This window comes from Vitis vinifera, chromosome 5 (assembly GCF_030704535.1).
Source record: "Vitis vinifera cultivar Pinot Noir 40024 chromosome 5, ASM3070453v1".
Lineage (NCBI taxonomy): Eukaryota > Viridiplantae > Streptophyta > Magnoliopsida > Vitales > Vitaceae > Vitis > Vitis vinifera.
In genome coordinates, this window is record NC_081809.1 from 23,224,673 (window position 1) to 23,251,424 (window position 26,752).

The 26,752-nt window shown below is 32.3% G+C and overlaps 2 protein-coding genes across 2 annotated transcripts; both read right to left on the minus strand.

Moving 5' to 3' along the window:
• Positions 1–13,078: 13,078 nt before the first annotated feature.
• LOC104879442 (uncharacterized) lies at positions 13,079–13,624 on the minus strand. Its single transcript, XM_010652219.1, has one exon. The coding sequence runs from the start codon at positions 13,622–13,624 to the stop codon at positions 13,079–13,081; it is 546 nt and encodes a 181-aa protein (XP_010650521.1).
• An 8,054-nt stretch (positions 13,625–21,678) lies between these two features.
• LOC104879443 (ankyrin repeat-containing protein ITN1-like) lies at positions 21,679–23,944 on the minus strand. The gene is made up of 3 exons (XM_010652220.3): positions 23,203–23,944; positions 22,553–23,097; positions 21,679–22,415 (listed from the first exon to the last, which is right to left on the minus strand). Exons 1-3 carry the CDS (start codon positions 23,915–23,917, stop codon positions 21,705–21,707), a joined length of 1,971 nt encoding a protein of 656 aa, XP_010650522.1. The 5' UTR covers positions 23,918–23,944; the 3' UTR covers positions 21,679–21,704.
• Positions 23,945–26,752: the final 2,808 nt, after the last annotated feature.

Below are 26,752 nucleotides of genomic sequence, written 5' to 3' on the forward strand. Positions count from 1 at the left end.
GTAATTTTTATCTTATCAACTTTTGAACTCGGACCAATAGAGAGCAAGAGCCATTTTGCATATATTAACATATAAAAAAAGTCAAGTAGTCAAATTTGTACATCTAGTTATTAATTAAGTTCCTTGATTTTAGCAACTTTTATTCTCCCAAGATTTTACCAATAAGATAATTATAATAATTAGATATTAGTTTGTTGATTTTTATTATTATTATTATCGTTTGTATAGTTGGAGATTAGTTTCCTTTTTTTAGGAAACTTATGATATCTATTTTTATTTATTCATATCCACTTATTATCAATTTTGAATGCCAAATTAGAGGTAATTTGATCCAGAAAATTTTTTATGTCTATAGGAACAAGACAATATGAAAAAGAACCAATTACAGTAATGTACAACATTGATAAAGGATTTACATAAATTGATTCAATTATTAGAAAATTGATTTGATTATTTCCAAATATTACAACAATTTCAAGAAATTTCAAAAGAATATTATTTATATTAAAAACAAATTCAAGTTAATGATTTTAATTTATTTATTTACAAACAAAGTTTTGACTTATTTACAATAAATGATTTAATTTATTCACATTCAATTTTTGTTTTCAAGAAAGTTACTTTTACTCATTATCATTAAAAGAATTTATTGGATGCAATTTCATTAAAAAAATTCAGTTTGATTTTATTTAGAAGAAGTGATTTTTATTTACCTTTACTAGAAAGAGAATGAATTTTTACAATTTTATTTTCAAGAAAATGTTTCAATTCAAACTTTTTTTTTAAAATTACAAATTATTTAAAAAATATTTTCAAAAATTTATTTACAAAATAATATTCTAATTTGATTGTATTTATAAATAATAAATTTTAACATATTTATTATCATCATATATTAATGAGTGGGGACTTAGCCTAGTGGCAATCAAGCTTAAACCCAAGCCTTGTGGCTTGGGTTCGGAGGAAAGCGCGAAAAAATTACCTAAAAAATCTATGATTTATTTAAAATATCATTGACATTTTGGCCATTTTTTTCAATCTCCTCTGCCGCGTGTCGCCTCATGCTCGATTTTTCACCGCTAAATCACCTCTAAATCAATATATCATCAATATTTGGACGACCTTGCTGAAATTCTAGCCGATTGATAATTGATGCCCGATATCGTTTTGGGCACTACCGATATTCAATATTTTGCCAATATTTCAGCGAAAAAAATCAACATTTCAATCCTTGGTTCCAACTACCTACTACTCTCTATTTTGGCATAGTACAATGGATTTAATGCCATTTTGTACAAGTATTAATCTAAGAAACTAAAGTTAAGACAACATAAAAGATATTTTGTAAAATAAATTTCAATCAAAGAGGTAGATGTTTGTGTGTTAGACCCCTACCAACTTTGTTGTCGGAGTTAAAAGCCCTACCAACTTTATTGTCAGAGTTAAAAGCCTTACCAACTTTGTTGTCAAAGTTAAAAGTAGTTGGAACTTGGAAGTAGATCATAACTAACACGTTTATTTATGTGAAACAAAGATGAAAATATCGGTGATTACGGATATATCGATACTTCGATTTTACAAATATATCGAATTTATCAAAAATATATCAGCAGATATTTTGATACAAAATATCAATGGACTTAAAATTGATCAGAACTTATAGAAATGTAGGTAAAAACTTTTAAAAATGAAATTAGAAGTATAATAGATATTTTAAAGCTGTTTTGTTGAAGAAATTAATATATATATGGTATAATTTATTATATTTGATAATAATATTGTATGTGTTGATAAAAAATGTAAATTTTATAAGTGTACATTTATTATTAAATTACATCAAATATTATTCGACAATAATATTGTGATATTTGATTATAATATGTCTAATTTTAAAATATATTTAATATTAAAATTATAATTCATTTAATTTAATTGTATTAAATGATATAAAATAAATGATGATATATGTATAATTTTTTAATATTTAATTAATATATAAATGATATTAAAAACACTATAAAGAAAATTATCATGATAATTTTTATATTTTTGTTAACATAAAAATTATTTTTGGTAATTAATTAAATGAATTTTTTTATTTAATTATAAAATAATTATAATTAATTTGTTTATTTTTAAATATTTTGTTAATATTTTATTTATATGATGACTTTTAGTATATATGGGTTGGATGCAACATAGGCGAACTTGCCCTGTGGTTGGCTGAGGTTAGAACCTTTTGTTTGGGGTTGGAGTGGGTATGATATTTTAATCCTTGATATGGAGATGAGAGTTGTTTTGTAAAAGATATGTTTTTTTAGCATAAATGAAAGTTCTATGTCCAAAATAAGATTTTGATGTTCTCTTTCTTTCTGACATGGATAAGAGTAGTCCGTAAAAGTTACAAAAATAAAAGTAAGTTTTGGAAAAAATAAAATAAAAATAAAAATTATACTCACTAGTATGTCTTGTTCATTTTTGTCAAATCTCGATGCCCTAAATGTGAATCTTGGAAAATTGAAGAAACTAACCAAACAATTTGTTGACCCCTCATTTTGGCCGAGTAAGAGAACATTTTTTTTTTAGGCCAATTGGGGCTGTTAGGGAGCTATGGAGAGGATGCTCTCCGAGGTCCAGATGGGTGACAGGTGGAGCTGTGGAGAGTTGTTCTCCTGGGTCCGGATGGATGACCCTCCATCATTGAGGGGATTTTTCTGTTAGAAAATATTACCTTTAGGGAGCACTTTGAGGGAGTGGCGCAGAGACCTTTTTGCTAGGAGAAACCAGCAGGTGACACGCAGTAGTGGTTTTTCTGGCCGTTGGAGGGAACTTGAGCAGCAAGAAAAGTTGGAGAAGTTGGAAAGAAGAGAGAAAAAACGGGGGGAGCTACAGAGAGTGTCTCGAGAGAGCAAAGAGGATTGAGGAGGCTGTGAGAAAAGCCATTTTTGAGAAAAAGAAGAGTATAGAGAGATAGTGAGCTAAGCTTAGACAGAGATAGTGAAAAGTGAGGTTGAAGAAAGTGAGATGAACAGAAGAGAACCAGAGCAGAGAACAGGGAAGAGGAAGGAAGTTGGAGTCTTACCAGTTTTGGAGTAAAAGAAAGTATGAGAAGCTGACCAAGCTTTGAGAAACCTAGGTAGGGCCACTGTACATTTCACCGTTTTCTTCCTCTGTGCTTGTTGATTTTGAGTGTTATTTGTTGATTTGGGTGCGAATATCATATGTCCATGCATTGCTTGTTGCCTTTTAAGCGGTTGATAGGCTAGATCTTGCTATATTCATCTATGCACCTTTGTTTTTCTTTGAGATATATCCTGAATATGGTTCAGTTTTACTGTGTGACCAGGGTTCAAAATCTCGGTCGATACCGGTACGACTCGGCCGAGTCGTATCCACCTCGACCATGGACGGTACCGGACCGATACCCGAGTTGGATATTTTGCCGAACAAACTCGATTGAATTGAAAGAGTGAATCCTATGAAAACGTTGAGACAACTCCAAGATCATGTTGAGACTAAGCTATTTGGGTTATTGGTAATGGAAACAAAGGTAATATTGAAGTAGAAATGGTGGAGAAGATGAGAAAATCAAAACCCACGAAAATGAAAAATACAGATTACAGAGATGGCCTGCATCTTGTAGTCGCTGGTCGGATCCCCCAAGTTCTTGCCGGAGATGGAACTAAGCGACATGATTAGGAGGCAGAGTTGCCGAATATCGACGGAGAACGACGGTGAGGTGGCCGATGGAAGTGGGAGAAGAGAGAAAGTGGCCTGCGGAGGAACTGGTTGTGGGGAGAAATGGGTCTTTGACCGATGGTGGCTATGAGTATTTAAACAATATGGATTTGAGTTTTTTTTTTTTTTTTTTGGATAAATAGGTGAGGATTTAGGTTTTAAATAATATGTATTTATTTTTTAAGTAGATAATGAGTATTTGGTGGGAATTTGAGTTTTAAATAATTTGATGAAAATTATAATGATAAAAAATTAATAATGAATATTAGACTTATATCAAATAAATAGGAAATGAATATTTATATAAAAATTAAAATTAATGAATATATTTTATAAGAAAAATTATATTTATTTTTTTAAAGATAAATCATGGTTTTATTTTTTTAATAGTTAAAAATATTTTTTTTTAAATTCAAAATATTTAATTTAAACAATTTTTTATAAAAAAAATTACTTTTTATTATTTTCATCTTCAACAAGAAACATTTATTATCAAGTGATTAAATTAAAATATTTTTAGAGATTTTTAATATTATTTTAAATTATCCCAAAAGTATGCTTTTATTATAATTTGAATAATTTTAATATAATAGAAGTTTATTTTATTAATTTTTCACTCTACTTATTTGTATTTAATTTTTTAAATAATTTTAATAATTTTTTAAAATTATTTTAATATCTTAAATTAGAATTTTTTGCGTATCACCCGATACCGATCCGAGATACCGAGACAGATGTGCCTCAAGACCTCCCGAGTCAATGACCGATACCGCGACTTTGAACTATGTGTGTGACATATGAGAATCATGTTTCTACTCCCTGTTTCATTCACCCGTTCTTGGCTCGTTGATTAAAACATGAAATGTGTGGCTATAGTTGGTTCATTTTGCTTCCTTCACTTGTGCTCTGTTTTCTTCTTTTCTCCTGTTTCTGATGTCCACCTATGGAGAGCTGGGCACAATGAATATAAAGCATTAAGAGGTTTTGAGTGTTTGTGGAACATGGGTTTTTACTGGGTGAAATAATACCAGAAGATTTCAAGGATGTTTGTGATGATAAATGCAAGTGTTTGCATTCTTGGAATATTGGTGATTTTTTCTCGAGTTTGACACAGCTTGAAGGGCACCAGAAGGTTGTTTGTGGGATTGTTTTTGCTATTTGGGCCTGATAAGCTATATATTGGGAGCAAAGATGAGACTGAGGACTTGGAACTCTCAATCTAGGCAGTGCACTAGTGTGGTTAATCTTGGCAGAAAAGTTGGTTGTATGATCAGTAAAGATTCATGGTTCTTTGTGTGTATACCAAATGTTGTTAAGGCATGACACACTCAAAATAACATTGAATTGAGTATCGATGAACCCATTAGGCAAATTTATGCATTGGTTGTTGGTAATGATCTGCTATCTACTGGTGCACAAGATGGAGCAATATGGGCATGTCTGTAATGATCACCAAACTGCCACAGCTCCAACCACTTCCATGCAAAAATACTGCCACCCAAACATTCAAACAAGCCAATTGCTTCTAAATGGGATTTCTACTTGGCTTTGTATCTGCTTACACCAAAAAGTGAGGAAAGGAACAGCTCAGCAAGCTCACCTTACATGAGGTAGAGGATTCAGAGGAACTTGTGGAATGACTTCATGAACAACCCAATTTTCAATGTAGAACATTAGCTTCTTTACACAGAGAACACCCACAATAATGAGATTTGTTCGACTTTGAAGGCAGCTCATCATCATCCATTTACGGCATGCTCGATCAACTCCAATCAGCAAACATGGTCTCCTAATATGGTTCATCTTTCCAACCAAATAATGCTCTGAGTCTAGGCAAATGAGTTATGGACAAAATGCCAATAGAGCCTACTTCGGTGATCTGGACCACTTTGTTTGGAGGTTATGGGAGACATGATGAAACCAAGGTGGCCAAGTTAAAACTAAGGGAGCTCCAGAGCATAATTCCTTGAAGAAACTGCTCATTTACTCTTCGCGTGCATGAAGTAATATCTCCTCATTAACATGGCCACCCTACAGTTGTTACATGACCACTTGCTCCTTTTTTTATTCCCCCAAAGGAAACCTAGATAGTAATTCCGGTTTGAACCCCTACCAGCTTCTTTTCCATCCTACCCATGTGCATGTGTGCATGGCCACCCAAAACTGTTGCAAGGCCCTCCATCAAATCCAAATCCTAAGCCAAATAATTTTGTGCCTAAAACCTTAGGACCAACTTACCATGTCACGACCCAAATTCCGGGCAACCCAAAATTTGGCCCTAACCCCAGGTCAAAGGTTTTACCCTAAGGGTTAATCCTAATCCACACTAGCAGTTAACCAAAACGCTTTAAAATTTTTTTTTTCTACACATACATCACACTAGAATTCCCACCAACCAACAATCCAAACTAACAATATCTCAATCACTACTCAAAAGCAACAAGATATAATAATTATCATTATAGTCCAAAAATAAAAGTTCACAGTTAAACAATTTAATCAAAATAAGGTCTTATTACAATGCATAGTCCACAATTTGCTAAAACAAGTTCCAATACAACCAACACAACAAATACACCACTCTCCACTAGGCTGTTCCAAAACCTCCAGGGACATCCTAAAGTCCTCCCTGCCCCACCTGTGAATCTTCAGGAGTGATATCCACATCTAAAAAGATGTAAAAAGGAAGGGGTGAGCATTTCACATTGCTCAGTAGGGTGTTTAACACCCAAAGGGTTAATGGGGATTACTAAGTTTCAATTAGCACAAAAGAAACATTCATCAATATTGATCAAGCCACATATCTTAATCTCTATAATTATACACAATTCCACAATTTTCAACAATTAAATGAAATGCATATGAACATGTGACACACAACCATACAATGCACTGTCATTCTCAGGCTTTCATCGAATGATATGCGTCCGCATCCAAATACACTTCCCATTCAGAGTCATCTCAGGGTAAACTTTGGGTCTTTCACCCTAGGGATCTCTCATCCTTCTTAATTCGCCTCACACGGACCTTTACTTTTCATCACTATTTTATTTTTTTCTTTCTTTTTCCATTTCATGCACTTTTCACAGTTTTTATCTTTTCTTCACACAACCATGATGCAAATGAATGTCATGAGGTTAATCACCCTCATTCACAAGTATCACCAATATTACATAAATTTCCAACTAATCCAAATATAATTGAAAGCACAATCATACCAAAATTCCAAAATTTCCCAACAATTCCAATAATTCCAATACTCAAATATAATTATTTTTCCACAATAAAATTAAAAAAAATATTCCAACAAATTCTCAAAAATTCACATATCAATAAATTATAAATTATACCATAATTTCGTAATTTTCCAACAATTCTAATAATTTTCAATAATCAAATATAATTATTTTTTCACAATAAAATCACCAAAAATATTCCAACAAATTCTCAAAAATTCACATATCAATAAATTATAAATTATACCACAATTTTGTAATTTTTCAATAATTCCACTAATTTTAACAACCCAAAAGCAACCATTTATCAATCAAAAAAAAAATTCTCGAAATCACAAAAATTCCAAAAATATTCCCAATCATCCAATAAAATTCCTATATCACAAACACTACCTATTTAACTCATAACGACAAGATCGACGATTTTTTTCAAGAAAAAAAACATTTAATTAAAGTTTTAGGGTTAGGTTTCTCTATCACATATTTACAAATCAAACCGTTAAAATCAAGATCAACCATCGTAAACTCGTTCCTCGTGTCGAGTAGAACATTTCCTCAAATTTTCACTCAAAACGAACAACGTTCGGCCGTCCAAAAGGCCGGCCAAAGATTTAGAGGGAAAAATTCTGCCCACAGTGCCGAAAGCTCCTCTTCTGCCACTTTCTAATTCCTTTCTTTTCTTTTTTTCTTTTTTTAAATCCCAATTATTCTACTTTTTAACCACCAGCCAAGCCCACGGCCCACACCAAAAGCCTTTGAATTCTTTTCTTTTTCTTTTTATTTCATTTGTTTTGTTTCATTTCTCATTTCATTTCCAATTCATTTCATTTTTTTTTAACAACACACAAAATAATTTAACCAACACCAATCCAAAATTATTTTTCTCAAATTTATTATCAAGTAATTTAATTTAATTTTTACTTAATTAGTTCTAGTTAATTTTAATTAATTCATTTTTCATTTTTTGTTTTCGTTTTTTGTTTCCAGAAATTTTCAATTTCTACAATCCTAAGAAATTTTCTACCATAAAACTAATGTGGCACAAAATTTTCAACTCGCCTAATTGACCAACAAAATAATTCGAATTCCATCAATCCAAAATTAACACGTGCTCTCCGATCACTTTTCTTTTTTTACTTTTCAACCATTGCTCAAAAGAAGACTTTTCAAACTAGAAATCCTAATGTGACCTAAAATACCCGGTCATTACATACCACCATCAACCTAATCCCATCACCATGCCCACCAATCACTCCTCATTCCTACACGATATTGACCACTGTTTGACATGAGCTTGATCTAAGTTTTGAGGTTTGCTTGAGAAAACCACTACTGTGATTTGAAGATGGGTTTAGTGGACGTCTCTTCTGATCTTACCGAGTTTAGAAGAACTCCGATGGCAGTATTTTCGGCTGGGGTAAAATCAATATTAGACATTCCCAGAACCTTGGAGTATTTGAAATTCAAAGAGCATGTGTTGCTGCTTATATGACTAACGAATGTCCAGCATTTTTCACAAAAAATCAATGATTGCATCTCGACAACACAATCTTATATTGGCTTCAGAGAGGAAGCTCTCAAACCCAATGAGACAAGACATCTTTTAAGGCAGATGACAAAATAGGCCATGCTCACCTCAGCCTTCAACCCATAGTCTTAGCTGCAAGACTAAAGCAAATCCTAGGGTTTCATCTGGCTATACACATGGAATATTGCTACTGAAGAAGAGCAAAGTGATGATACAAATGAAAGTTTTGCCTCTACTGATGCAACCAAAGCTTCTTAATCGGTGTTACTAGCAATATGGATCAAGAGAGACACATAGAATACTATTTCTTTGGGGACCACTGAAAATCACAGTGGTGCAAATGCAGATTTGATGTCCTTGTCTCAATCAACAGAAGTTAGTGGTGGTGAAGTTGCTACGGTTGGCAACAGGGTTCTTTTAAACCCCAAAGTTGGTGCTCCTAACACAAAAGGTTTGAGTTAAATTGTGCCTTCTTCATAAATTGATCAAAATTTGAAGGTTGAGGCAGATCGTGGAAGCATAGAAAATGTTGCCAAGGAAGTTATGAATTCCAAAGATAGTGTTATGGGAGTTGATGCTTTTGATGGGAATTTATAATATTCATCCAAAGATAAAACATTGATGGACAAGACGGTGGAGAATGGCACCAGAGGCCATAATGATGCACGTGTGTGAGTCCAGATGAATGAACCCAGGTTGCTGAAAGAGAGAAAGCTTCACCTATGTAAAATAAGAAGATGTTGGACTCGAAAATTGAAGTTGTGGGAAGTGATGATGCAGATGGGAAATGTTGTTCTTCGAAAAAAGATCAAGATATGGAGGATTTTGGAGGAAAGAGGGTGAAACTCCATCAGCAGTGAAAAAGGAGGATCGAATTATAGGGATACATGAAGGTTCTTGGTCTTATCTTGTTGGTACCATTGGTAGAGTTCCTAAGAAAGTGATAGGAACAACAACACCAAAAGAACCCCCAGACCATCAAAAATCTGCATGGTGTTTTTCCATTGGAGATGAACTGATTATACATTGGGAATTATCATCATCAATAGCAGCAGCACTGGCACCAGCTAATGCAGCCTCTTTGCACCTCGGGCCCACTTCTGCACCCATGCATGGCCACCTTTGGCATGCAATCCCAAAGGCCACATGTCATCCTCTTATTTCTTCATCTTTTGCTTTTAAAATTTGATTTTCAAAACTCTAGTTTTCAAATAATTTTAAAAAATCCAGCTTTCGAATCATCTTAATCTCTTACCCTTTTATATTTATTTTATTTTATTATTATTATTTTTCCTTAGAAATTTCAAGTCATTCCAAAAATCCAATTTTAATAAACTTTTTGTTGTCATATTTCTCTTTTGGTATGCATTTTCATATTTTCTTTGAATTTCAACTTTTTTTTATTGATTTTTCTCAATTTTTAATAAAGCATGAATAAATTCTATAATTTCAAGTAATAGAATTTATGAAGTTAATTCATGCTAAAATAAATCGGGCATTGGTGGGGCCTGACATCTATGATTGATTACTTGATTGACTTTGTCCTACTCCGATATGTATGCGATTATTCAGTATTTGTGCACTAACCTTGTCTCCCATGATAGTACTCAGTTTGCGACTAAGGTACGTCTCGTACCCGATCATTTTTATATATTTATCCGTTATCATGCATGACTTATTTAATTATTTGATCATTGTTTAGTATCCACGATTTCTCGATCAATTGTCATGTTTGCCCTAATTGATTAGTAGGGACCCATTTTTAGGAGTTTAGAGGGGTGCTACGCCTTATCACCGTACCTTCTCGATAGATAACCTGACCCCAAACCCAAACTTAGTTTTTCGCAAACTTGTTTTTTTTTAGGAGTCACATTTAGGTTTTTCTTTCTTATTTTGTTTTTCCCTTAAAAAATAAAACAAAAATAAGTGGTCACTCCAAATTATTATTATTATTTTTAAAATAATTTTTTCAATAAAAATTGGGTTTCACCATTCGAGTGGAAACGCATGCGAGAAAGGCGGGGTCCACACAATTATTAAAAAATTATCCAAAAAAAGTTTGAGCCCTTTGTTATTATTAAATAAGGTTTTTTTCATATTTTTTTATAATAAAAAACTAAAATTATCGAACATATTTTTAAGAATTTAAAAACATAATTGAAAACTTATTTATTCTTTCTACCCTTAAAAACTCTAAAACAAAAATATAGCTAACAACCATCTAACCTATCATGTTCTTCTCCTTTTCTTTTCTTTTCTTTTTTCCTTCTTTTTTTCTCCAATTTCCATTGTAGAATGGACAAACAATTTTCAGAAGGAAAATATAGAATGTGATACTGTGGCATAAAAAAATAACCTATTTTTAGGCTTAGTATTAATCAAGTGAGAAAATAAAAAATGAAGAAATTTAAAATTTCTTATTTCATTTAATATTATAACAAAAAAGTGGCCTTTGTGTGTGTTAAAGCACTATCAATCTTGTCATTACGCTACAATTATTTTATAGGACATGAGCATTTTCTTTCAACTTATTTCTATATTTAAAGATATTTTATGTAACTTATGTTTACATTTGAGGATATCTCATATATAATATTAGCGTAAGGAAAAGTTGTCTAGCTAGATCCTGATCCTTATCTTATTGGGATCCCAAAATATGATTTGATCTCCGATTACAATTATAGAACAATAACACCATGGTAGCTACTGTGCTCCTTTGCTACACAGAATAGAAGCTTCTCTACAAAACTACCCATTTTCTGCCCCTCACAAAAACCATGGTCACTCTTTTTTTTCTAGCTAAATTCATTTTATTAAATATTTTTATAAATAAAATGACATTTCTGACATTCCATAATTTCTACGTTGTTGAGCCAAATTTAGAAAATGGATCATTCTTGGACAACCTCGATCTTGTGGGGTTTGGTTTTGGAAGCCAAAAGTCCTATCTCTGTTGCCCTTTAGGGCTCTTGTATAGGGAGACGGAGATATTTGAGGATGCCTGCAAGGTTGTAGTACAACCTACATCCTTATCTAGGCTTTGGTTCTAAAAGTATTAAAAAAAAAAAAAATGTTATAGAAAATTACTATTCATATTTGATTTCACAGTTAAAAATATATTAAAATAATCAAATATAATTAAAATTAATTAAAAAATTTATAAATTTTAAATTTATTTAATCTTTATATAAAGAAGGAAATTAAATAAAATAAATTTTAAAAAATATATAAAAATAAGTTATTGATTTAAATATTTTTTTTTCTATTTTTTCTCTTTATTTTCCTTATTTAAAATTTGATGGGAATCAAAGATATTTACTTAAAATTTGATTTAAATAATTATTTATATTTAGTTTGTATCCATTTCTTAATTTCAAAGGTACATTTTAATAAACCAGACCTTATGGAAGGTCATGACATACCTTCTTGTTAATTATTAATTTCACTCCCATAAAGAAAATGAGATCTTACCCATTGCAAATAGATCAATTAGCACATCCTGAGAAAAGGTTAAAAACGCAAATAATAATAATAATAATAATAATAATTACCAAACGTGCTTAAAAGAAATTAATTTCAAGTTTCAGAAGAAAAGGTATTCTTACAGCGGTACAAGATCTGCAAAATTGTAAACATAAGGTACCCTAAGATTCTTTTATAAATTTAAAAATTTGTCTAAATACAAAATAAAAGGCAAGGAGAACGATGCAGCAGATGATACAAGTAACGATTGGAAGGCCAGAGGAAAGTGGTAGCACAGCGTATAGGCCCGTCATGAATGCAACCACCATCGCTCCCATGCTAAACAGGGTGAGTAAAAAGCCCATAATCAAGTGTTTTACAAGGAATTCCCCGTCCTTATGCAACGACATAAAAAAATAAACGAACACAGCAGATACGGAGAGGATCACGGCTATGGTGTCCGTCACAATAAATGCTTTGAAAGCTGCTCTCTTTGTTAAAATTGCCATGCCATTGTCATTGTAACCACCGGGCAAGGTGAAACCCGCAGCAAAGGTTACAGTTGCTACAAGTGCTGCCACTATCAAATGGGTTTCACCTTGTCTTTTTATGGTAGAGATGCTTTCGTCTTTTTCGACGTCTTGGCTTTTACTACTACTACTACTACTACTATTACTATTACTATTACTATTACTATTACTGATAGCACCACTGTCTTTATTGATAGCCTCCTGCCAACTAATGGTCCAACAACAACTTTCTCCCATTCCCTCAATTGTCTTCGAATTTCTTCCTGAAATTTGATCAAAATAAAACACCTTAAAAAATAAATAAATAAATAAATAAAAATAAAAGAAATAAAGAAAGAAAAAGAATGTAGTTCATGTGTCGCTGTTTTGGCTTTTTGCTCTTCCTTTATATAAGAAGATTTTCTCATCTTCCCTCAAAATGTTTTTCCATAAGTCTACAATTTAGACCCACAGGTTCTACAAATTGCCTACATTATGGTAATTTGGTAGTTAATTTCTATTTTAAGCATGATTGTCTCTACCGATAATAAAAATAGAAAAAATAATGATGATGGAGTCTTTCCATATCATTACTAATAAAAAGATTAGGTTAGGATCCTTACTGGCTTAACGTTAGCCCTTGAAAAAATGTCTAGGGCGGTTAACTTATCCTTGTTGAGTGCCATTTTATCCACTCTATTGTCCTCTGACAAAGATGGATCATAAACTTGGTAAGAAGCAAGCAGGTGGAGGGGTGAGTCTCCTTTAGCGTCTTTCTCATTTATAAGTCTTCTCACCCTTAACAAACTATTGTCATTCAAGATATGACGAGTAGCATGATACCGCTCGCTCATAATGGCAGAGTGAAGAACATTATTTCCCTTATCATCCACTTGCTCGCAACAATCTGGGGAGTGTGACAGCAGCAGCTTTACTATATCTTGATGGTTACGGTTAGCTGCAATGTGAAGTGCTGTTTTCTTGCTGTCCTTGATTCCAAGATAAGTTACAGATTTATCTGGTGATTTGGCTAGTAATTGCTCCACAATTTCAGTATGACCCAAGTATGCAGCACAGTGAAGGGGAGACCATCCTTTCTCATCCACTTCTTTTGTCAGATCTGGCTTCCATTCCAATAACCTTGCTGTCATTTCTGTAAACAAACGAACCAACAAAAAACAGAGAAAACAAATTGAAGAAAATTAAGTTAATAATTGAAGTTCCCTCTAGTTTTTTTTTTAAAGAGGGAGAGCTGGGATTGAGAGAGGAAGGGATTTTTTAAAGAGGACAGTTTTTTTTTTAGAGAAAAAAAGGGGAGCTTTCCGACAACCCCTCCACCAGCAACTCCACCACCGGCCACTTCGCCACCTGCTACCCCTCCACCGGCTCATCTCGCCTCTCCACCAGCAGCGGTTCCAGCGCTAGCTCCAAGGACGAAGGTGAAATCTCCGGTCGTGGACCGATCTCAGGCGGAATCTCACCAGGCCAGCTACGAACGATGTGAATGGAGTGGAAAGGCTGTGGTCGATGAAGAAGGTGGTCGGGCATTTGGACTGGCACTGAGCTTGATGATCTGTGAGAGAAGGAGCACCGAGAGAAAGAGATAGGAGTCTTCCAGGCGAGAGATTTTCTCTTCTTATATCTGCTTTTATATGTCAGTTTTTCTGCTAAAAATTCATGACGGGTAAGGGGAAGGTTCACGTCAGCATTGTCGCCATTGGCCATGTCGACCATGGCAAGTCGACCACCACTGGTAATTTGATATACAAGCTTGGAGGTATTGACAAGTGTATTATTGAGTGGTTTGAAAAAGAAGCCGCTGAAAGGAATAAATGACCATTCAAGTATGCTCGGGTCTTAGACAAGCTCAAGGCTGAACGTGAGCATGGTATTACCATTGATATCGCTTTATGGAAGTTTGGGACCATTACCATTGATATTGCTTTATGGAAGTTCGGGACCATCAAATATTAATGCTCATGGTCATTCGGATTTCATCAAGAACATGGTTACTACTTACTAGCACCTCACAAGTCACAAGCAGACTGTCTTGTTTTCATTATTAATTCCACCACTGGTTGAGCATGTATTGCTTGCTTACACCAAGCCCTTGGTGTAAGCACATGATTTGCTGTTGTAACGAGATGGATGCCACACGTCCTCTTAATCCTTCATCGTGACAAATATATATTTAAAAAAAAAAAATCAAATTTTAAGTAATTTTTCAAAATTTCCCTTTTTAAAATTTAATTAAAAAAAATCCATTTTCAAAATCCCTCTTTTCAAAGTCAATTTACAAAACTTTTTTTTTTAAACAACTTTTCAAAATCCCAATTCTCAAATTTAATTTTCGAAACTCTCGTCTTCAAATAATTTTCAAAATTCCAATTCTCAAATTTAATTTTCAAAACTTCCATTTTCAAATAATTTTTCAAAATTCCAATTTTTAAATTTAATTTAAAAAAAATCATTCTCAAATAATTTCCCAAAATTCCAATTTTCAAAACTTTAATCTTGAAATAATTTTCCAAAAATTCAATTTCCAAGTTTAATTTTCAAAACTTCTATTCTCAAATAATTCTTCAAAATTCCAATTTTTTAAATTTAATTTTCAAAACTTTCATTTTCAAATAATTTTCTAAAATTCCAATTCTCCAATTTAATTTTTAAAAATTTCATTTTCAAATAATTTTCAAAAATTCCAATTTTCAAAACTTTAATCTTCAAATAATTTTTCAAAATTCCAATTTTCAAAACTTCTATTTTCAAATAATTCTTCAAGATTTCAATTTTTAAATTTAATTTTCAAAACTTCAATTTTCAAATGATTTTCCAAAATTCCAATTTTCATCTCAAATTTAATTTTCAAAACTCTCATTTTCGAATAATTCTTTAAAATTCCAATTTTTAAATTTAATTTTCAAAACTTCCATTTTCAAATAAATTTTCAAAATTCCAAATTTCAAGTTTAATTTTCAAAGCTCCCATTTTCAAAATTTTAAATATAAAAATGAATAAATTTTCATAATTTCATAGTAATGGAATTTATGAGAATTAACTCATAACAAAATCAATAGGGCTTTGGGGGGCCTGAATATTGTTTGATCTTTGTCTTACTCTTTGATATGCATGTGATGATGTTATACTTGACCTAACCTTGTTTCCATGATAGCATATTATTACTTACTATTAAGATATGATTTCACTCCTACTTTGTTTTATCCTTATACATCATTTGTTTATTTCCTTATTAATTGTGACACTTGTTTCACCTTTTTTAGTAGAGATCCGTTTTTAGGGACTTAGAGGATGCTACAATCTTTACCATACATTTCCAATAAGTAATTTGACCCCGTACCCGACTTTGATTTTCCATATGTTGTCTTTTCCAAATAATAAGTCACACTTAGAGTTTTTTTTCTTATTTCGTTTTCCCTTAAAAAAAAATAAAACAAAAATAAGTGACAACTTCAAGTTTTTTTCTAAAAATCATATTTTTCAATAAATAAATAAAAAAAGCAAATTGCATCATCTAATGAGAACACATCATGCGAAAATGCGGGGTCCACAACCATATTTTTTGTTTTTAAAAACAGAAAATATAAAACAATTTTCTAGTTATCAAATATATTTTCTTTTTATTTAAAATAAAAAAACATATTCTTAAAATAGCTATCAAATAAGACCTTATATTTTTTTTACCTTTATTATCTAATAACATTGCAATTGTATTATAAATTATGTTGAAAACAATTAGCCATAAGGCATAGTAAAATTTCTTTTCCCATCCATATATAAAATTATTTAATTAATGAAATTGTTATTATCTTTTTCTAATCTAAATTCAACCATTACGTTGAAAAACAATTACCTTGTTGCAATTGTATGATCCAAATAATTTTTTTTTACCAAATTTTGCAGAGAGTGAGATTGTAGTTTTTCATTGGGATAGAACTTTTGGAGTTTGATGGTTGGGAATCGACTAACATAAAGTTAGCAAAATTAATATATATCATGTACGAGAAAAGTGAGTTACACAAAGAACAAAGCTATACCGCCAAGTAGAGTGTAAGCTTTCTAGTAGCGTGCATCATGAGATTGCAAAGAGCGCAAGCTTTCTGGTAGGGTTCATCATGAGATTGCAGGTCTAGCAAACTTGACCTTGCTTGATCTATCTTCATGAGATTGCAGGTCTATCAGGGCCTGTACCGAAGTTCTTTGACCGGTCCAACCGCCGACCTTTGACTGGTCTGGTTTGGTCCTCTCCTTCTGGGTGGTTGAACTGACCACAAACAGGGTGAACCGACTGAACCGGGCGGTTCTTCATGAACCGCATAGCTCAATTCCAGCCCAGCCTTCCCCTCCTCTCTTTCATAGGGGCCCAAGTAAAAGTCCAATAAGCCCGGACAGGTTCTCAATTCCAGCCCAGCCCAGCCTTTCCCCTATTTTCTTTGTAGGATCCACCGCAAGCATTTGAACCCTAAACCTCAACTGAGCAAGCATCATAGAGCACCACTTGGCCATAGTACATTTTTTTATACTAAGTTTAGCAAATAAAAAAAATCTATATGTGTTTGTAAAATGATTTATAATATTAAATAAAAATAATATAATATTTTTTGAAATTATAAAATTAGTTAAAATTTTCTTTCATTTTTAATATATTCACATTTAAATATTATACATATTCCATTTAATAAAGTTTAAAATATTAATAGATTTATATTTATAATTGATAATATCAAAGATAAAAAATAAATATTATTAATTTTTAATTTATATATATATATATATTTAAAATTTTATTATTTTTAATTTTAATATATTTATAATGTTACTAGTTCATCCTATTCAAACATCAATTCAATCATTGAACTATTAATTATAACTTTTTTGGTTCAATAATGCTAAAAACATTGTGAGAAACCTTCAAGGACTTGTCCTTTCGCATAACCAGCTAACTGGAACCATCTCTGTTGATCTGGGCTCGTTGATGCCAAACTTAGTTAAGCTTGATTTTTTTATCAACTGGCTCATTGGATCACTTCTGACTTCCCTCATTTATATTCTGCATGAAAATCCTGACCCATCTAGACATTAGCATGAATTCTTTCTTGGGTCTCACTTCTCTTGATTTTAGCCTCTTTGTTGCTTCTAAATGCCAACAACTAACCTCTGTCTGTGACTTTTTATGAAATATAGCTTCCCCTTCTATTTTATATCTTTAGAACAACAGAGTCACAGGCAGCTTCTTCGCTCTCAAAACTTGTTGCCTTGGCATACCTCAATTTCTCCAATAACAATTTCGAAATATGCCATGCTATATGTGTGACATAGTAGGCCTTGCCTTCATCAATTTCTCTGGCAACAGATTCACTGGCTATGCACCAGAGATTTGCATGTAGGACCAACAGTGCTCACACTCCTACCTTTATATCTTCTTGGCAGGGCTACACAGCTGTGAGGGCTCTGACACAAGCGGCCAAGCCTCTATTTGAGCTATTGTACCACTTTCGTATTCCTAGTTCTGCTCATTTTCCTTCTCACACGGAGGATGCTGAGGCAAAAAACTGTAGTTGTTGACAAGGGAAAGGGCAAGCTGGTGGCAGTAGTTGAGTCAGAATCCGCTGATGAGCTGCTGGGCCAGAAGATAAAAGGGACAGCTAGCATTAACTTTGCAACATTTGAGCGCTCTTTGCTGCGGATGAAACCTTTAGATATCTTATCAGTGACTGGCAATATCAGCAAGACTTATAATATTGGTGATGGTGGGTTTGGTACAGTTTAATTATAGAGCCTCACTACCAGAGGGATGAGCAATTGCTGTCAGAAGGCTCAACAGAAGACGTTTGCATGGTGACTGGGAATTCTTATCTGAAATGGGGACAGTTGGAAAGGTTAAGCGTGAAAACCTGGTTCCACTCCTTGGTTGCTGCATCCTTCAGGATGAGAGGTTTTTAGCATACGAGTGTATGGAGAATGGAAGTCTTGACGTGTGGTTGAGGAATAGAGCAGTTGCAGTTGAGGCCCTGGACTGGCCCACCAGGTTCAAGATCTGTTTGGGATCTGCCAGGGGGCTCGCCTTTCTGCGTCATGACTTTTTTCTTCACATTATTCGCAGAGACATCAACCCTAGTAATATCTTTTTTAACAGTAAATTTGAGCCATGGGTGGCAATCTGGTTGGCTGGGTGGAGTGGATGGTTGCAAATGGGAGGGAAGACGATGTGTTGAATCATCCGTACTTTTCAACTATTACAAAGTGGAAGGATCAAATGTTAGGTGAGCTTTCAATTGCATGATTGTGCACATTTGATGACTCATGGAAGCGGCGTGCCATGCTTGAGGTGGTGAATCTGTTAATGGGGATTAAGCTGGCAGCTCACTGAAAGTACTTAAGTGACTGCAAGTCCAAAAATTCTACAATAGCATATGTTTTCGACTTATGATTGAGAAACGCATGTAAATAAGTGACTAGAGGAGAAGGATGGAAATGTGCTATGATATTCAATATTATCTTTTGAACTCTGCAGACCAGTTGGGAAATGCATTTTCCTCAAATGCGACTGCAACTTTTCTCTTATGTCAACAGGATGCTAAGTTTGAGAATTGGCTGTGCGTTTTCAGTTTTCGTGTTTGGAAACCACAAGCATCCATTGCGACCAGAGACCGGTTCCAAAGCATTAATATCTGCAGCAACGAAGTTAGATTTAATCCAAGGGAGGCAAATGAAGATTATGTTGTAATACTCAAGAAACTTTTCTTCATTTGTATTTGCCTGGGAAGGAGTTGACCTTAGCTCCAAGCCTTTAGGATGTTGGAGGCATTAGGTGAAGGGGAGATGAAATTAAGTGGAAGGTGTCCACACTGTCCAGAGGAGGAGTATTGTTGTTATATTATTACGGGCCTTTAATGCCCTAGTACTATAGAGGTTGGATATCGCCGCCCTTGGAATGAGGTTGAAGGCCTCAACATGCCTTTGCACTGTTATATGCCGTTTTTCTAATAGGCAAATAAGAATATATTAGAAGTGCCAAGAAAGAAGGGGGTGGCTTCACTTGTAAAGGGTTGATGCTCCTTTTGGCAATTTCAATGTTATTTTCTTTTCTTTCAGAGGAGTAAGGGAAAAACTGCAAAAAAACTTTTACATTCAAGTTTGCAGGGCTTAATCCCATTTTTCTTATGTGGTGTAATTTGTTCATCTGATTGTTCTCCTACCTTATTTTTTCCGGTGGTTTCTGCTATTTGAGTCGATTCGTTAACTTCTTGAGCCTTTTTAAAAAAGGACGACGAGGGAATGTTGTTCACATATAGTTTTGCCTTCACATCTATTATGTTCTTTTGATATCACAGCAGACACAACTTACACTCGCTGCTTCCCAAACCAAAGCAGTTCTACCACCAGTCGAACTGACAAAAAGAGCTGGCAACTAACACCTTGTAATATAAGTCTATGTGTGTGTATGTATATATATACTACCGATGAATATTATTAGTGGGTATTTCCAAATCTTTGGAGATTGCAGCAGAATTAAGCAAACCTTTCAAGCACAACACATAATGTTCTATTCCTAATCACTCCCCATTAGGGTGTGTTTGGTACTGTGAAAATGAGGAGTGCATTTTCTCTTTCACTCCCATATTTAGATAATTTAAAAATGATGATGAGAATGAAATGAAAAATGATTTCAATGAAAATGAAATCTCACTTATAAATGAGATTTCAATTCATTCAAACTAGGAGGTATTTTGATTCTTTAGTGCAAGTTCTTCTTAAAAATACTTTTTAAAAATTAAAAACTAAGACTTTTTTAGATAATTTATTTTTAAAAATATTTTTTTATTTTAATTTTTTAAAAACCACATATTATAAATTCAATTTATATAATGTAAACTAAATTTAATTCATGTTTTATTAAAAATAAAAACAAAATTAAAAATAAATATTTTTTAATAAAATATAAATATTAACAATGTAATAAAATTATAAATTATATTTTTTATATATATTATAAAAAATGTAGATATTAACATTAATTGATTTATTTTGTTGAAAATAAATAATAATAATTCAAAATTAGTAATTTCTAATACCATTCAATATATAATAACATGGCATTAAGCTTTCTGCTCTCGAAAGCTACAAAGTGCACCTGTACCCCACCTAAAGTTTTGTTAGAAGCATTCGTCTACACCTCAAAAGGAAGCTTCAGGTGCAGGAGTCTCAACACTGGCCCCATTGTAATCGTGTTTTTCAAGCATTGGGCAGCTTTCTTGCAATCCGACTCCCAATCCCACCTTGTCTCCTTCTTTAGCAAATTAGTCAAAAGAATGACTATATCATAATAGCCTTTTATTAAACGTCGTTAGTAATTAGGTAAACCAAGGAAGGAATATGGATATTGAGATCTTATAAAAGCAAAATTAATTTATTTTGTTAAAAATAAAGAAAAATTATTCAAAATTAATAATTTCTAATAATATTCTATTTTGAATGAATATAAAAATAAATAAAATTTAATTTTTTAAGATATAAATGTGCCAAAATTTTCATTATATTCATACATTTATTACTCAATTACAAAAATAACATTCTAAATTATTTTATTTAATCTATAATTAATTAATCAGTTTTTTGAATCTCAAATTATTATTAAAAATTACAAGATTTGTTAAAGAATCTAAAATATTAATTATGTTTGTTATTTTTTATTGGCATTATATATATTAAGTTTTAAATTATTTTTTAAAATCGTTAAACTTATTAATAAGTTAATACAAAGTCTCACTTCATTTTAAATTCATTTTCTTTAATAGAAAAAAATAAGAACAGTTCTCTATTTTACTTTATTTTTAAAGAATAATGACTAAATAATTGTATAAATTTTTAAAAATAATTTTTTTTTCAAATCACATGCCTAGGTTTTTATTATTTAGCAAAAAAAAAAAATCTTTCAAGGATTTTCTTTTAAATGGAAATAAAAAATTATTTTAAATTATGTTCAATTTAAATTATTTTAAAATAAATATAAAAATAAAAAATTATTTTAAACCATGAGAAAGAATATCATTGAAAATTTTGTTTATTTTTTCATTAGTATTCCCATTTTTACTTAGAATTGAAATGGAAATAAATTATCATTTTTATTTTATATCTTTATATGCATCCAAAAAAACAATTAAAATTATTTTTATTTAAGAGAAAATAAGAATGAAAACAAAATATTTATTCTCATATTTTTCCTTTCGGCCGCCCAAGACGCATGCTCGCACGTCCAACATGTGAAGCATAGAGATAGAAGAGGCTGCTGAAGATGCAATGAAAAGTGAGAATTGGGAATCCAAAGGATTGTGGCAGCACAGCATACAGCCCCGTCGTGAATGCTACCACCATTGCTCCCATCCCAAACAGGGTGAGATGAGAGGCATAAAAAAACAAGCGTAGCCACGTCCTCATATTGAGGTCATAAAACAGTGCATGTTGCACTGCCATACTAAAAAATATGAATACGGCACTTACCGAGAACGTCAGGGCTATGGTATCCGACACAACAAATGCTTTGAAAGATGCTTTCTTTGTTAAGATTGCCATCCCATCTGTGTCGCTGTAACCACCAGGCAAGGTGAAGCCTGCCGCAAAGGTTACTGTTGCCGTAAGTGTTGCCACTATCAAAGGGGTTTCACTTGCCTTTTTCACGGAAGAGATGATTTTATCATCCTCCTCCTCATCATCATCTATTTTGCCACCATATTTGCTGTCATCCTTTCTGATGACGTGCTGCAAACTCGAAGGTCTAAAAGGCAGTCTTGAATATTTCTTAAATCCTTCAAATCGGTCATCTACTTGTGCCTGCTGCGAACTGGAAGATCTAAAAGGCCGTCTAAGATATTCCTTGCTTCTCTCATGTAGGTGATATAACTGCGGACATTCTAACGCAGAGAGCTGAAATTTGACCAGAGTAAAATTTCTATTAGAGAAAAACAGAAAATTATATATATATATAATGCATGAGAAGATCAAATAAATGGATGATCGTCCAATGGGATGAAGTAATAGAAAATTTAGTTAAAAAGCCTTACCGTGCCCCATGAAAATTTATTCCGGGAAGAAAAAAGGTTGTCAGAAAAGTTTAACTTTTCTTTGTTCCGTTCCATCTTATCCACCGTTTTGTCCAATATGAAATCTACATCATTAACTCCGAAAGAAGCAAGCAGGTGGAGGGGTGTGTCTCCTTGAGCATCTTTCTCATTTACAAGTCCTCTCACTCTTAATCCATCCTTTATTAATAACTCACTACCAAAATGAGAAGGGTGCTTCTTCATCATGGCAAAGTGAAAAACATTATTGCCATTCTCATCAACCTGCTCACAACAATCTGGAGCGTGTGACAGCAGCAACTTTACTATGTCCATACAGCCATTGTAACTTGCAATGTGAAGGGCTGTTCTGTTGCTATTTTTTATTCCAAGGTAGATTACAGACTTGTCTTGTGATGATCCGTCTAGTAATTGCTTGGTAATTGCGGCATCACGCATGTATGCAGCACAATGAAGCGGAGACCAGCCATTTTCATCCACTTCTTTGATTAGCATTGGCTTCCATCCTAGTATCTTCTTTGTCATTGCTGATCAAATAAATAAATGAAGAAAGAGAGGTCAAGGAATATTAAAGAAAATTAATTATAAAATGAATAACCTAATGCATTACTATAGGCCCTTATATGCACTACCTTGGTGACGGCAGAGTACAGCAGCATGCAAAGCTGTTCTACCCTCGATGCCTTTGTGATCTGATGAAGGGCTGGTGTCTATGATTATTTCAACCAAGTCCTCATATTCTCTCTCGGCAGCCATGTAAAGAGGAGTGTAGCCTGTACTGTTAGCACCATAGATGAAGTGAGGGTCTGCCTCAATCAATAACTTCACCACTTTTGAGTGATGATACCGCACCGCCTCGTGCAAGGCTGTGTCTTTCTCCTTATTGGTTATCCTCAGCATCGCCTTGTCTGTTCCAACCCCACTTTCGATCTCTAAGTGAAGTGCTTTTGCATCAAGGAGAGCTTCCACAACCGCCCTATGGCCTTCTCTCGCAGCAAGGTGAAGTGGAGTGTCGCCTTTCAGATTGGGCTGCTGCAGTAGAGGTGAACATGAATGAAAGTCAAGGATCCACTCTACGCATGCCAGCTGACCGAACTGGGCTGCAATGTGGAGGACAGTGTTCCTTTTTGGGGTTAGTTGGGGTTGAAGATGAGCAAATTCCGAGTACTTCCCCTTGAGGAAACTGATATCACCTCTATACAAAGCCTTGTACAAATCAGCATCCATGTGGGGGATCTCAGTTTGGCTAACAGCTGCAATCTGGTTCGGTATCTCAGTTTGGCTTGAAAAGGTTTCCGAGTTAAGGTTCTGCGATTCTGTAATTTGATTGGAGCTGGACTGATCCATTTTTGGTGTTGGAGGAACAAAGTAATAATCAACTCTTCACATTCTATCTATCTATATATATATATTTATATTTTGTGAGCAATTCCCTTCAAGCTTTTGTCCTTAATTGAAAGATATTTTATGTAGAGCATATGTGGTAAGGGCTTTTGTAAGTTGTTTGCCCGTATATATTTTTCTCTTTCTTATGAGGTTTTTCTGTCTTTTCTGACAGCTCCCGTTTTTATTTACTTGGTGAGATTTTTCTGATAGGGTTGTGAAACCACTGCAAAACGGGTAGATTTTTATGATTTTCTCCTTTTTTTTATTATAAAAAATAATAAATAAATAAACTCGAATAAATAATTTTGTTAAGACATGTATAATATAAAAGTTTCTACTCTATTTTTCTATTTCATTTTAAAAAATATCATATCTTGAGAATAACTTCTTAAATTATAAAAAATATAAGGACATGTTTAACTGTTTTCAAAAATAATTTTTATATATAGTGTTTTATTTTTAATCATTATATATGTTTGTATAATTATTTCTTAAAATAGTCATTAGAAAACAAGTAAAAACAATAGAAAAAAAATAAAAGATATTATCTTAAAACACTTTATTTTTTTATTCTTAAAAATAAAAAAACATAAAACATTTTTTAGTTACCAATGTGTTTTTTGTTCTAAAGAACAAAAAATTATTCTTAAAAACAGTTTCCAAACATATCCTAAATATCTAAATATATTTTCAGTTTTAATTTTTATTTTTTAGAAGAATGAAAATACCAAACAAAATCTTAACCTATCTTTAATCACACTAATTTTAGGGTAATCTCCACTCAAGAGTTTATTTTCTTACATTTTTTCTATATGTGGTCATCAACTACTTATCTTTTTTATTTATTTGTTTGTTAGCTAGAAAAATAGACTATGTGGGAGATCACCCCAAGTATAATATACATCCTTTTTAACGCTTGAAGAGTAGTCATCATGAAAATCATTTCATCATTTCGAGAATATTATAATTTTGAGAATAAAACAAGTGTGAGTAAGTCATTACCAAAGTAATAATCAATTTCCTCAATCAGAAACAAATTAATAAATAAATATGACAAAGGGAAACGAACAAAACACCACCTATACTACATATTAAACAAGTTACAACTTGCAGCCATGAAAGCTATCTTAGACCCGACACTATTATTTTAGTCCCTTCCAAACTTATTTAAGCCAAACCCATTTAGGTTTTGTTTGCAAACACTTTATAAAAAATAATTTTTAAAATTCATTTATGATATTTAGTATAATAAAATTTGTTTAGAAATTTGAAATGTATTTAACCTATTTTTTTATATTTTAAAAATAATTTTTATATAAAATATTTCTTTTTTATTATTTTTAATAATTATATAATTTTTTAAAATAATTATAAAAAAGTAATAAAAAAAAAAGGGATAACAATAGAAAATAATTAAAAGTTATCTATTGAAACACTTTATTATGTTTTTAAGGATAAAATTTTTTTTTTCACTTTTTTGTTATTACACATGTTTTTCTATTTTTTTTTCTAATTTTTTATGAAAAAAAAATAGTTATGAAACAAGACTTTAACTTCCACATCATGTTCTCCTCAACCGTTATTATTAATCAACTTATAAATTAATTTTGCTTATTAATTCCATAAGATCAAAATTTATTTTAAAATTTTAATATTAAAATTGAATAGAATATGATTATTTAGTATCTCAAAAATTTGTCACTGACAAACTACAGATAATTTTTATCTTATCAACTTATGAACTCAGACCAATAGAGAGTTAGAGCTATTTTGCATATACCAACAAATAAAAAGAGCTAAATAGTCAAATTTGTACATCTAATCAAATTTGAATAACGCAATTTTTCCCACTTATCAACCGTTGGGTATACTGGAATACTAAAATATTTCATACAATGCATATTAACCATTTCTCATCGCTTGTAGCCACAACTGACCACATAAAAGAATGTATAAAAATTATGGTAACTATAATGAAAAGAAGAACACTACTATTTATTATTTATTAATATTAAATAACATTAATTATTATAAATATTTTTTTTAGTACTCATACTTTTAGGTTTAATTTGAAGATGATAATTATCAGGTTAGTTTTTCAATTCTGGGTTTTATTGAAATTTCCTATTATCCATAATATGTTATACGAAATATAAGTATTAATGTAATTTATTGTATTCATCGAATGGTATGTGACCATGTGACAACGTCAGAGTATATAATGTTTCTTCTTTGTTTTAGTCTGCCACTCAATGGATTCGTCTATAGTGTGTTCTTTGTTTGGTCTGCCCCTCAATGATTCCCGTAAATTGCGGAAGAAAGGCGAATCATTGCATGTGCAATTGTTTTACCGAATGGTTTGTGATAATATATATCACGTGAACTGTGAAAGAAAAGTGTCTTTTCTGAGTTTTCTCCCTTTGATTGCATTCACTGAACAGCATGTGACCATGAGACAATGTCAGAGTGTATGGTGTCTTCCTCTGTTCTAGTCCACCACTTAATGGATTACCGTGAATTGTGGAAGAAAAGTGGATCACTATGCAAGCATTTTATCGAGTGGTTTGTGACAATCTATATAATAAAAAGTTAGGAAAAAGTTACAAGAAAAATATCATTTCCAAATAATAGAATGTTTAGGTGGTGTTTGTTTTTTTACTTAATTCTAAATAGAACCTTAATACTTAATAGTATTAAATATTAGGTTGTTTGTTTTTGTAGTATTTTATTCCTATTAAGTATTAAAAAGTAAAAAAAACCATTGTGTTATTTTTTCTATTTAGAAAAAAATCACAT